Here is a 13,121-nt window from a genome sequence, read left to right as displayed (position 1 = left end):
CAGCTGCTGGCCTGCTGCCACAGCCACAGCAATGCAGGATCTGAGCCACGTCTGTGACCTACACCACAGCTCACAGCAACGCCAGATCCTTAACTCACTGAGCAAGGCCAGGGATCGAACCCACAACCTCATGGTTCCTAGTGGGATCTGTTTGCACTGCACCCCAACAGGCATTCCCCCTTTCGATTCTCTCTTGGAGTTCCCATCTTTCTGTTAGTTTTACCTGTTCTTCCAGAAGGTCTATTTTCTCCGTTAGTGCCTGTCACATACTCATCCCAGTCATTTAATTCTAAAGCCTCGGCCGTGTGTCCGAGTCCAGCTCTGAGGTTCTAGCTCTCCAAATTGCGCCTTTTGCCTTTAGGACACCTCGTGAGTTGATGCTGAAATCGAACACGAGGTACTGGGGAAAGGAATCCAGCCCTTGCTGCTGCGGCTATGCCTGCTCCTGGATTTCTGCTCCGGGAAGCTCTGCTTCTCTCTCTCCTCCTGTCTCTCCAATGCGTGGGGTGGCAGTTTCCCCCGTGGATCTTAGACGGTGAACCTAAGAAGAGCTGTTGACTTGCAGTTTGCCAGCTTTTGCTGACAGTGAGGACGGGAGTGACAACGCGCCAGCTCCTTTTGTAAACTGAGCCAGAAACCGGAGGTCCCCCATGCTTATTAGACTGTCAAGGAAAAAAACGCTGTCATGGAAAATGTTTATCAGTCAAAAGGGGTTGCCCGGCCCCAGAACGCAGGGCCCGGGACTGCACGAGTGTTCAGCTTGGAGCTTCTCAGGGCAAAGCTCAGACGCAGTATTGACAGTGAAGGAGATGGAAGGTAAAAACACGCCCCTCAGTTTTTCTTTTTAATTCAAACATTTCTGGTGATGTTCAGGAATGAACGATGTGTCCTGTTCTTCTTGGGACACAAGTCCATGTCCGTGGGCTCAAAGTGTCTAGAGGCCGTCCGAATGGGGTGTGGGGGGGAGGTCAGGGCTGTGCATCTTTCTCTTGTCCAGTGACAGGGTGACAACGAGTAAAACCCGGAGGAGGGAGGCGGAGAAACTGGGAAGCGGGTGTTCGTGCACATTCGTGCACTGGGACCGGCAGGGGAAGCAGAGGAAAACGCCCCTAGGGCCCAGAATCTGCTTTTCTGGCTCCTTATGGGAGCAGCGGAGGAGGAAGATGCAGAGAGATGCTAAGAGCTCTGCAGCCAGATGTGGGGGTCTCGTGGCTCCCAAGAGCGACCGTGCCCTGAGGCTGAGCTTGTCCTAGAGCTTCCTAAAAGCTCATCTCCCTTGGGTATTTCCTCAAGCACCACAACTATGTCAGGCTTGGGGGGTCCGCAGAACCCAGCCCTGTCCCAGTGACGGCAGCTGTGCAGGCGGCGGATGGATGCTGGCAGCCAAGTTCACTCTAGCCTACACATGGCCTTGCACGAGTTTCTTGCAGCTGCTGTAACAAATGGCCACAAATGTGGTGGCTTAAAACAATAGTGATGCATTCTCTCACCGTTTTGGAGGCTAGAGTCTGAAATCAAGGCATCAGCAGGGCCACATTCCCGCCGAAGGTCCAGGAGGGCATCCTTCCTGCCCCTCTGGCTTCTGGTGGCTCCAGGTGTTCCTTCCTTGGGTTGTAGCGGCCCCATCACTTCCATCTCTGCCTCCCTCTTTCCATGACCTTCTCTGCCGGGTCTGTCTTCTCTTTTTCTGTCTCTTACAAGGATGCTTGTCATTGGCTTTATTCATTGGAATGGTCTCGTCTCAAGATCTTTAACTTAATCACAATAGAGCCTTTTTCCCAGTAAGGTCACATTCACAGGTGTCAGGACTAGGATGTGGGCACCGCTTTTGGAGGTCACCCTTCAACCCGCGAGAGGACACAATTACCCTCTCCTCGTAGGGACACACTCAAGCTCTGTGCTGCCCTAGTTACAATGTAAGATGGCTTGTTGTTCTGAACGACGCGAAGGACAACGTGAAAACAGCCCGAGCAAAGATCGTTTTGCAGGCACATTTAGAGCCGGTCTGCAAACGATCCTCCACTCCTTCCCCGAAACAGACAAGGAAACGAGCGACGGAAGTGCGTCCCGCCAATCAAAGCTCGGGGGCCAGAGAGCTTCCGGCCTCCCGTGAAGACCCGAGAGTGGACGTTTCCCTCACCAGCACGTTGACCGTGCAGCTCATGCGGTTCTCTTTGTTCTCATCATGCATGATGGTCCTGTAATCCAAGAGCCGCTCCATCAGGCGCACGACGAGTTTTACAAAAGTTTCTCCCGTTTTGGCGAGGTATTTGTGCTTCCGGCAGTGCTCCAGGAGGCTGGAAAATAATTACACGCACCTTGTTAATCACGCTCCGAAAAAGAAACCTGACGGAGGTGCCATTTAAAAGAGCTTTCATTATTAACACTTTTTAATTATTTCTGGGCTACAAAGTTCATTGTCGTCTAATTACAGCCCCTCCGTCTCTATTCTGACATAAATCCCACTGTTAATCAACACTTACATTTTATCAAATAACACTTTGTACTGCTCATCGCCTCTGCCTCCTTCCACTTCATGATCCAGCTTGGTGATGATCTCATTTTCAAACTATAATTAAACAGAGGAAGCGTAAATAATCAGCATGGCGGATATTTCATTTCATGACTTGAGCGGCAAGAGCCCATAAATCGCCCAAGGGTGATCATCAGATAGTTGCCTTACGCCTCTGAAGCCTGATTTCATTTCCCGGTGGCCATCGCCAAGCCCCTGGGGATTTCAGAAGATCGCCTAAGACAGGGGGGCATCTTTCATTTCCTTCCCTGGTTAATGAAGCTCAGTGCGTATCTTTTTTTTTTTTTTAAGAGCCGCACCTGCAGCATCTGGAAGTTCCCAGGCCAGGGGTCAAATCTGAGCTGCAGTTGCTGGCCTCCACCACAGCCACAGCCACACCGGATCCAAGCCACAGATGCGACCTACGCTACAGCTTATGGCAGTGCTGGATCTTTAACCCACTGAGTGAGGCCAGGGATTGAACCTGCATCCTCATGGACACTCTGTGGGGTTATTAACCCGCTGAGCCACACCAGGAACTCCTCAATGCGTATACTGATCACAGGAGCAAGAGCCAGAGAAAGAAAGACAAGGAAACCCTGCGGGGTGGAAATCAAGGAGCAACATGAAACAAGCATCCTCAAGTTCGTCTCTATGAACCAGTGACAACTGAAATAGCTCATGGGTTCCTGGAAAGGAAAAGATGCCGTTTCACTTGCCAGCAGAGTTCTCTGCCATCTGCAAACAGGCAAGGGGCCACTTTGCTGCCATTCCTTGATGGAGTCTATGGAAATGCCTCACGCTGGTTGAAAAATAGTATACAAATAAAAGAAGGCAATGCCTTTAAGACAGAACAAAAGGTGCCTCGGGACACCAGGCCTTCCCTGGAATCCCCAAAGCTTCTGGGTGGATTTCCAAGGTATCATATTGGGAAAGGATCCTCCCAACAGTCTCTCTGTCTCACGTTTTCCCGAAAACTCTCAATTCTGGAGAGGAGCAAATCTCCAAAATGCTTCCACGGAGGTCGCGCACCCTGCGGCTGATCCGCGGGAAATAACCACCTCAGTCGGGATGGGTCTGCACACCCAGCCTCTGCGCCCTCTCCTGGCGCAAGGCAGAGCCACCTCAGTGCTGGGACTCTGGCCAGGGGGGAGCTGGCGTTGCAAGGGGGCCCTGCAGCTGCCCATTGATGTGGATCGGGTAGGAAGGAGGGGCTGAAAGAGTGTTAGTTCCTTCGAGATGGAGACAGCCATGCTGCACTGAAAGAAGCAGGCAAAGGAAGAATTGGAGAAACAACAGTGCAATTCAGGGTTCACAGAGCAAGCACACGTGGCGCGTATGCTGGGGGATCCCTTGGAAATACATTCTCGGACGTCGCTTTCCCGGCCACCTGGTCCCCCCACCTTTATTGGGATCCCATAAGAATTTAGGTTGTGAGAGAATTTTCTTCTTTCTTGGTCGCTGCTGCATCCCGAGCCCCTAGAAGAGCACCTTGCATTGATGCTCTAACAGGCTGGACGTGCTGTGTGCACCTAAGTTACTGGACAGAGCTGGTGTTAAACAGGCACTGAAGAGGGCTTACCACGCCAGCAAAGGGGTGGCCAGTAGGTTGCTCGTGGCACATCCAGAGTGCTGGCACCAGGTTCTGCAGGCACCACCTACTGACCTGGGCGCTCAGGGCACAGCTGCTGCAGAGACAGCTGCCTGTGAGCCCCTGTGAAGCAGAAAGCAAGGGGGCTGGCGAGATCCAAGAAGGGGGCCTCAAAGCATGACCTTGACGGGGACACGCTGTCTGAAGCCACAATTTTATCACGCCGCCGATGAAACAAAGGCTTCCAACAGGCCTGCAGAGGAGTATTGATTCCTGGTTTCATCAAGGCCTCAGCAACATCACAGAAGCTAGGACTTCAGTGAAGCCCTTCACTTCTCTTCTTGATTGGCTCCGTTGTCTCCTCCCCCAAATAAACACTCTCTTTTTGATTCTGTTTGGCTTAAGAAGTTCAGGGATTTGGGGAACACAAGGAAAAAAAGACAAGACGGTTCTATTGAAGAAGAAAAAATGAGTTGCTTTTTTTTTTTCACCTGCATCTCAGGATAGTGACTTTTACTATAAAGTAACAACCTTTTGATACTAACCCACGCTTACTCTGTTCTTTATAGAACTGTGATTCTGCAAAAGGAGGTTCTTTTTGGAAACTAGCAGCACAGAGGGAGGGCTTGCTACCAGACCAAACGCTGGCGTTTCAAGGCAGCCCCAGCTTCCAGATGGCGCCATGAGGGGAAGGTCACACATGAAGCGGCAGTGCTGATTCTTCAGAGCAAATAATCCAGATACAGAGTAAGACTAAATGTAATTAAAATACATGATTCAATTCCACCCGTGTTTAGGGAGCACACTCAAAAAGAAGGCTTAGAGAAGGAAGAAAAACATACCTTATCCTAACACAGGCAAACACACATGGGCGTTTCAAATTGCTCATCACTAAGTAATCAGGAGGTATTTGAACTTGGAGTCTACTTTCTGGAAATGGCATGTTTTCTCTGCCCCCCATAAACCTAGAGCTGTCACAAACAAGGGCAATAAGGAAGCTCCAGCTTCTTAAGGATGCCGCTTATCAAATTTGACTGATGAAGTTAATGTTTTCTAAAAAGAGTGGATGAATGATAATCAGAAGAACACAGCTGATTCTAATTTTACTAAACCTCTAGTCTAAACTCTGAATTTGCACAAACACCTGGCAACCCCGTGCTGTTTATCAGCCAGGATTCATTGCACAGATCTGCGGCTAGCCTCCAATGCCGGGGCCTTTGTTAATTTTTACAGACTATCCTAGAAGCGGTTGGTTCCTGGGCTGTGACCTGTTATATCATCATCAGGACGAAACAATCCTGTCCAAATAAACTGGGGGAAGGACATTTGCTGATATGCAGAGCTGGTTTTATAAAATCAGGTTTATTATCTTACTCGTAAATGCCTGCTGACTGGTCATACGCCACGGGATTCTCCATGGTTGGGATACGATGAGCAAGGGTTTCCTGTGTTGCCCAAAAGGTAAAAGCATTGTAGTCTCCTCTCTTTGCTGAATCACCAGTATTGCTACACAAATATCCATAGGGTGTCCACCTTAAAATACTGAACAAAGCATCCCTAAGCATCTGATACCAGCAGCCCTCGGAGACTAAGCAACATGAGATGCCAGGGATAAATACAGGACTCTTCAGAAGGTTGCTGTGGAATACCGTGGAAGGTGGGTGGCTCAGGGAGCTATGTGTGTAAGGATGATGGATTAACATCGTTAATTCTAGCAACTTGGAAAGAACCACCGCTTTCACCACCCAGTGCCACCGCTAACCAGGGGTTACGGGCTCCACTTTGAGAGACCATGAGGCTCAGCAGCACAGTTCTACCTGGTCTGGAATATGCACCAAGTCTGTCGGGGCTTAGAGTTTACCGTTCTCGCTACAATGCATTTATAAATACAAAAAACCAAAACAAAACAGTCCTGCGTTCTCCAGGCATCCATGGACACCTGTATGGAAGAGCAAGGGAGGACCAGGATGGAAAGGTGTGCATGCATCGCTCACCACGTTGATAAAGCACGAAGAGGTTATTTAGTGCTGGGAGAAGGCCGAATTCTAGGACTATGGTCAGCTAAGCGTATTAGCGAAAGGGTTTCTCTGACTCTTTGGCAAATAAGCCTGAGTACAGGCATGCCTCTTTTATTGTACTTTGCTTTACTGCACTTTGCAGATATTGCATTTCGTTTTTGCTTTTTTTTGTTGTTGTTTTTTTTTTTTTGCAAGTTGAAGGTTGGTGTGTTGAGCAAGTCTATTGGCACCATTTTTCAAACAGCATTTGCTCCCTTTATGTTTCTGTGTCACATTTTGGTAATTTTCACAGTATTTCAAACCTTCCAGCAGCAAAAGGTTTTACACTGGAGGCTCACATAATGGCTAGCATTTTTTTTTTTTTTAAGCAATCGGATATATATATATTTTTGTCTTTTTTTTTTTTTTTTGCTATTTCTTGGGCCGCTCCCGCGGCATATGGAGGTTCCCAGGCTAGGGGTCTAATTGGAGCTGTAGCCACAGGCCTACGCCAGAGCCACAGCAACGCAGGATCCAAGCCGCGTCTGCAACCTACACCACAGCTCACGGCAACGCCGGATCGTTCACCCACTGAGCAAGGGCAGGGATCGAACCCGCAACCTCATGGTCCCTAGTCGGATTCGTTAACCACTGCGCCACGACGGGAACTCCTGTAAACACTATTTTTATATGCACCGGGAAACCCCAAAATTCATGCGTTTCACTTAATCGAGATTTCTCTAAATTGATGGCGGTGGTCTGGACCCAAAGCCGAGGTACCTCCTGAGGCTGCCTGTACAATTGCACTTTGCCCTACAAAGGGCTGCCTTCTCCTGTTTTTTAAGAAAAGCTTCTCACAAGAGACTGGAGGTAGGACCATGGTTTTAGACCAGCCCTAGAGAAAGCAGGTTCTCTGTGGTTGCGCACCTCCAGCTGGAACTGGACAACTCAAAAAAGTCACAGAATCACGCCCTCCTCTGTAGCATCACTGGAGGGGTGAGTGGGAAAGTCCACCTGCTGTATCTGTGAGGATAACAGAACCAAGAGCAAAGTACTGGTGAGGGTGGGGGGCGCTTAGCAACGGACCACAGCCTTGGGGCTCCAGGCTCACGTGTCAACACCCAAAAAGTAACTGATCCCCAAACCCATCACTCAGCCTTTAATCCCTGTGCTCAGACATACTAATATTTTTACATATATTGCATTCCTCTTGCTTAACCGCTCTGTAAACTTAATTACACACTTAATTAATCTCTGGCACGCCATACTCCATGTTCTAAAATCCCCACATCCTTCTATGTCGAATGAGCAGTCAGCTCAGTGACCTTGAAACTTTTGTGAAAGACTCATGAGTCTAGAGGCCCCCAGCCCCAGACCTGGGGTAGCCTGGCTGGGGAACTGTCCGCTCTGTGGCGGCTGTACCTGGCAACATTGGCACAGGTGCGGCTGCTCCCATTTCTGCAGAATGAGACCATGGATTGACTGGGCTGTGTTTAATGACACTGGACTCCCGTTTTATTTGGTTAAAGGTGATCATAGGAGTCTGGGCATCTCTTTGCTGGAGGGCTTTTATAAATAGAATTCAATGCAATCACAATTCTCAGAGTCAAATGTACCAGACTCCATGATCTCTGGGACCGCTTTGGGGTCTAAGATTCAGTGAAATAGAAGCCTAATTCTTTTGTCATGTTTCCTCTTTAAGCATCCAAAACAATAGAATCAAGTATCATTTTTCAGATGAAAGCAGAAACAAACCAACCAACAAAATCCCAACCAATTGAAGAATAAACAAGATAAAATCGCCACCAAACTCACTCACATTCATATTAGGGCACAATATATGGGCTTTGCCACCGAGCAGCAGAAGCTGCCAACATCCACTTGGGTTATTCAATTATTTGCTTAAGGTTACCAGCACGGGCAGTAGGAAGAGATTATTCAAACAGGAACTCAGAGACATCACAGACACAAAGATTACTCATGTTCTAATATTACAACTAAATAGAAATTTCTGGAAGTTATGGAGCATTTTGCTGACCCTCCCAAAGATGACAGAAAAGAGTTCCATGACTGAAAACATTATTTTGCCACAGTGCCTTCTCCATCCCATTTTTATGAATGGTATAGAGCCCAAATGGTCCTTTGCTGCATTTCTCAGCTGTAAGTTCTGCATTTTCCAAAGATACAACAAATGGAATTCTTAAAAAAAAAAAAAAAAAAAAAAGGTGCCAGGAGAGAATTTAAAGGTACGCCTTTCTTATGAAGCAAAAGCCAGTGAGAACGAGACTCAGAATGGCACTCATTTGGGGTGGGGGGGGTAGGCTCATTAAGGCCAGGGGTGGTGGGGTGGGGGTGGGGGGCTCATTAAGGCCAGGGGTGGGCTCATCTGGTAACACGGCTCAGCCCATCCAGGGAGATGACGTAAGAGGCACTAAGATAAAGATGCCTCCCGGAGTGCCTGTTATGGTTCAGCAGAAACGAATCCGACTAGGATCCATGAGGATTCGGGTTTGATTCCTGGCCTTGCTCAATGGGTGACGGATCCGGCATTGCCATGAGCATGAGCTATGGTGTGGGTCAAAGATGCAACTCGGATCTGATGTTGCTGTGGCTGTGGTGTAGGCCAGCAGCTGCAGCTCCGATTCAACCCCTAGCCTGGGAACCTCCATATGCTGCAGGTGCAACCCTAAAAAGAAAAGAAAAGAAAAGAAAAGAAAAGAAAAGAAAAGAAAAGCCTCCAACAACCTCTCCATGCTGGCTTGGCGATCTTGCAATCTTCACACATAGGGTCTCTCCTTTGGAAGAAAAACCAATCAAGACTCTGCCCAAAGGCTTCAGTTTCAAGGGGGCAGTGAACACAACTGTGGGATGACTTGAGGAGTGGCGAGAGCCAAGGAAAGGGAGACATGTCCACTGGGGCAGCAGTGGGAGGACAGGTGTTAGGAGACGAGGTGGGGCAGCCAGATGGTAAGACCCTTAGACAGGCTGGGAGAACCAGGGCAGCCAAGGGCAGCTGGCTGCTGGACACTCGGAGAAAAGGGAAGAGGCTTGTGCTGAGTGGAGCCTCTGGCCATGTGGATGGGGCAGAGGAATCACAAGCAAGCATGGAGTCATGACGGAGGGCGGCCGGAGGGCCCGTGGGCAACAGTGGCCACCAGGGGGTAGGGACTGACCAGCCATGAGGGACACAGCTGGAGTGGCCCTCCAGCTGAGGTTCTTGGTGGTTTTCTTATCTTCCCACGGATGGAACATCTGCAGCAGAAGCACGGAGGAGGCAAAGGACCATCCCCAAAGAAGGCACCATCCCTCCCTCACCAGTGCACCAACAACGAGCAAGAAGAATGGGTCCAGTCGGGAGCTGGGGATGGGAGAGAGGCATTCAGGTCCCAGAAAAGCTACAGCCCCGGTCCTTCCAGCAGACCACTGATCCACGGCTGTGAGTGCGGCCGACACGAAGCCTATTATACTGCAGGTGGGAAGGGTTTCTAGAACTCAAGGCCACTTCGTGTATGGGAGTCCCCCCGTCTGAGGCTTCTCTCTGGTCCAAGCTCCTCCATGTTGCATCAGATCATTGGCATCTAGTAGGACCTGCCCAGAGCAAATGGGATCCGGCAAAGGCACTGCCTGCAGCCACGGAAAGAGTGTCCCAGGCCACCAGGAGGGCACAGGAACAGGTAGCTCCTTGCTACTCTACCCCACCACCAGGCCAGACCCTCTGTGCACGGGCTCTGGAGAGGCAGGACGAGCAGCACCCAGGACACGAGACAAGGATACATTTATTCTGAAAGAAGATTCGTGCTCTTTCTTGCCAAAGTGGAGACAAGAAACAAGGAGACTCTTGGGGAAATATGTGTGTAGGAACATTCTAAAGAAAAGCCCTCCATCCCAGAGAAAGGAGCATGGGAGCAGCAACCCTGGGGAACTTAGGAAACGCCAATATGTAACACATGCTTTTGAAATTCCAATAATGATTTGATGCAGTTGAATCTTGAGTAAAACGACCCATTTTTCTTCTGAATTCAGCTGGTCCCTTCTCTACTCCAATTGTCAAGAGTACAGAACAACAGGGCACAACGCCTATTTCACCAACAGGGGCGTCTGAACAGCCCCACTCTGAAAGACACAGTGACCTCTTAAAAAAGAGGTTACATCCTATGTTCAAAATACTCAAGCTTTGTGAAAACAGAAAACCTTAATGCCTTCCCCTCACCCTGTTAGGTGTGCACATCTGCTACAAAAATGGAGCCAATTTAAGCCCTTGTTGGTGTGACTAATAAGGTTAGATCACTGAATTGGTGGCGGATTAAACAGCAGCCAGCCAGCCAGCTGCATCCTACGAGCTCCCTGGATGGAGGCAAGGACGGCTGTGTCCTGCTGTTCTGTGTGCATGCCCGCCACGCACAGTCAGCACCACCACTGCCAAGGAATAGAGGGCATGCCCTGGGCTTCAGGAGAGCAGACATGGAGGACGGGAGTTGAGCCGAGAATGGAAAGGAGTTAGAAAAGATAGAGCAAGTCAAGGGAGTTCCCTTCGTGGCTCAGTGGTAATGAAGCTGACTAGGATCAAGCTGGTTTGATTCCTGGCTTTGCTCAGTGGGTTAAGGATCCAGCGTTGCTGTGAGCTGTGCAGCTGTAGCTCTGATTCAACCCCTAGCCTGGGAACTTCCGTATGCCCCAGGCGTGGGCCTAAAAAAGAAAAGCAAAGCAAAAAACAGCAAGTCAAGAGACGAATGCTGTGGTCCAGCAGAGCCCTGAAGAGGGGCTGAGCAAAGCAGGAGGACACTGAGGATGAGACAGAGAAAGAACTGACCAGTCATCACATCCCACCATGGAGACCAAGAATGACCCAAGGCAACGCCAGGGGATGGCACCCATGGACCGAATGACCGGGAGCCTCTAGCAGAAACGGGGACAACAGGCAAGCAGCAGATCGGGGAAGGATGGCACGCCACCTCCCCTGGGAGGCTGGCAGACTGATGGAGAAAATAAGCGGACATATCCCAGAGGGAAGGAAACCGACGGTGTGTTGATTCACAAGCACCGATGAACATATCAGAGAGGTTTGGCTCACAAGTTTAAGCTCTCCTGCCTTGATTTTACCTTTGGTTGTCCTACCACATGTCTGTGAAGGTGCAAGCAGATACAATGCCCATGAACAAAGGCCCATGAAAAAAGAATTCTTTTTTTTTTTTTTTTTAATGTTCTGGCCACACCCGGGGCATATGGAAGTTCCTGGGCCTGAGATTAAATCCAAGCTGCAGGTGCAACTTATGCCAAAGCTGCAGCAACTCAGGATCCTTCTACCGCCTGTGCTGGGCTGGGGGCTGAACCCACGCCTCCTCAGTGACCTGAGCTGCTGCAGCTGGAGACTTAACTCACTGCACCACAGTGGGAACTCCAAGGGCCAGTGAGTCTGACCAGAAAACTCAAGGCTGCTTGTGCTTCCCCAGAATGCGGGTTCTTTGTGTGGACCTGGATGTTCCTCCATGTTTGTGTTTTTCCCTGCCCTTAGCCCAGGGGGGCATGTGTGGGGCTGGGGGACCTGTTGGCAGGTGGGACTGCATGGGCACAACTACTTGATAGTATCACTGGAGCAGGTAGGCTTTCTGGAAAGCGGTCTCCTGATGTTGGCAGATTCTGAAGCCACCAACCAACGAAGCACAGCCTGTCGAGGATGGAGGCAAAAATGCAGTGACTCTGGTCCACTTTGGGCGGTTTGCTAAGAAACCCGAGAACCTTTTGAACTGGGGAATGGGCGGTCCTCTGTGCAGGAGATTGCTGTAAGATACTGTAAAACTCTGGTGGGTATTCTCCGGCGGCTCAGCAGGTTAAGGATCCAGCCTTGTCAGTGCTGTGGCATGGGTTTGGTCCCTGGCCCAGGAACTTCTGTATACTACAGGCACAACCATAAAAACCCCTCGAACACAAAACCAAAACCAAACAAAACTCTAGTGAAATAGGAATGAGATAAGAAGAATGGTCGAAAGAAGGAAAATTCAGAAAGCAAACGCTCATTCTCATCTCTGTTCCAACGGCCCTTATTTTGACCAAAAGACTCCTTAAAAGAGTGACAAATGACATATTTTAAAGGCTTTTGAGCATACCTTCCTGGGCTAGAAACATTTATCCATATACATACATTTTTCTCCTTTACCTGATTCTTTAACTTACTAGCATCTTCTCATAAGATCTTTCTTTGAGCCTTGATTCATATAACATTTAAAACATCGGATGTATTTTCAGCTTAGGGAAGAGCATTTTACATTATACTTCCTAGGTCTGGTGAGTCAGCAGGGAGACAGGGCCATGATTTAGCGCCAGCAGCAGTGGAGATGGGTCAGATCTTAAGGCAATAAGATCACACAATTTGGTAGGAATGTCAAAAGTCACAAAAAGTATTTTGAATCCTCAGTCGCGTTTTTGAGAAGGTATAGCAGGAAAACTTTCACGAGACATTCCAGCTCCATGCATGAATCATGTTCACGGCGCAAGTATTCATGGCAGTGAAAAGCTCCAAACAACCTAAGTGCCCAACTAAAGGGGGTGACTCAGAAAGGATGAGCCAAGTCGTTCTCTGGAATGGCACGCCATCATTCAAGTCATGGTAACTACACCCGGGAACGTGTTTCTGATACACAGACCAACAGAAAGAGCAAGGCTAACGAACGTGGGACAGTGTTTTACAACATCGCATTAGACAGGTACAAAGACTGACGTGCAACAGAGAAACAAAACCAGCTGCTCTTTCAAAACAGTCTCTTTAGAAGTTCCCATTGCGGCCCAGTGGCAACGAATCCAACTTGTATCCATGAGGATGCGGGGTCGATCCCGGGCCTCACTCCGTGGGTTAAGGATCCGGCGTGGCCATGAGCTGTGGTGTAGGTCACAGACTCGGCTTGGATCCTGCGTGGCTGTGGCTGTGGTATAGGCTGGCGGCTGTAGTGCCGATTCAACCCCTAGCCTGGGAACCTCCATGTGCAGGCGCGGCCCTAAAAAGCAAAACAAAAACAAGACAAATCAA

The 13,121-nt window shown here is 49.3% G+C and overlaps 1 protein-coding gene across 4 annotated transcripts in view; it reads right to left on the bottom strand.

The window, feature by feature from the left end:
* DOCK1 (dedicator of cytokinesis 1) overlaps positions 1–13,121 on the bottom strand; it is a 539,709-nt gene that overhangs the window by 70,940 nt on the left and 455,648 nt on the right. For all 4 annotated transcript variants that reach the window (XM_084995915.1, XM_084995916.1, XM_021072613.2 and 1 more), the window contains exons 34-35: positions 2,484–2,569; positions 2,141–2,297 (exon numbers count right to left, since the gene is read on the bottom strand). In XM_084995915.1, the coding sequence (XP_084852041.1) occupies positions 2,141–2,297; positions 2,484–2,569 (243 nt within the window). The remainder of the gene's footprint in view (positions 1–2,140; positions 2,298–2,483; positions 2,570–13,121) is intronic.

This window comes from Sus scrofa, chromosome 14 (assembly GCF_054392235.1).
Source record: "Sus scrofa isolate SSC_HxYL_T2T_F1_AM1 chromosome 14, Sscrofa_HxYL_maternal_Yorkshire_Landrace_v2.0, whole genome shotgun sequence".
NCBI lineage: Eukaryota > Metazoa > Chordata > Mammalia > Artiodactyla > Suidae > Sus > Sus scrofa.
The sequence above is the reverse complement of the archived record's forward strand: the minus strand, read 5'-3'. Positions and strand labels throughout refer to the sequence as shown.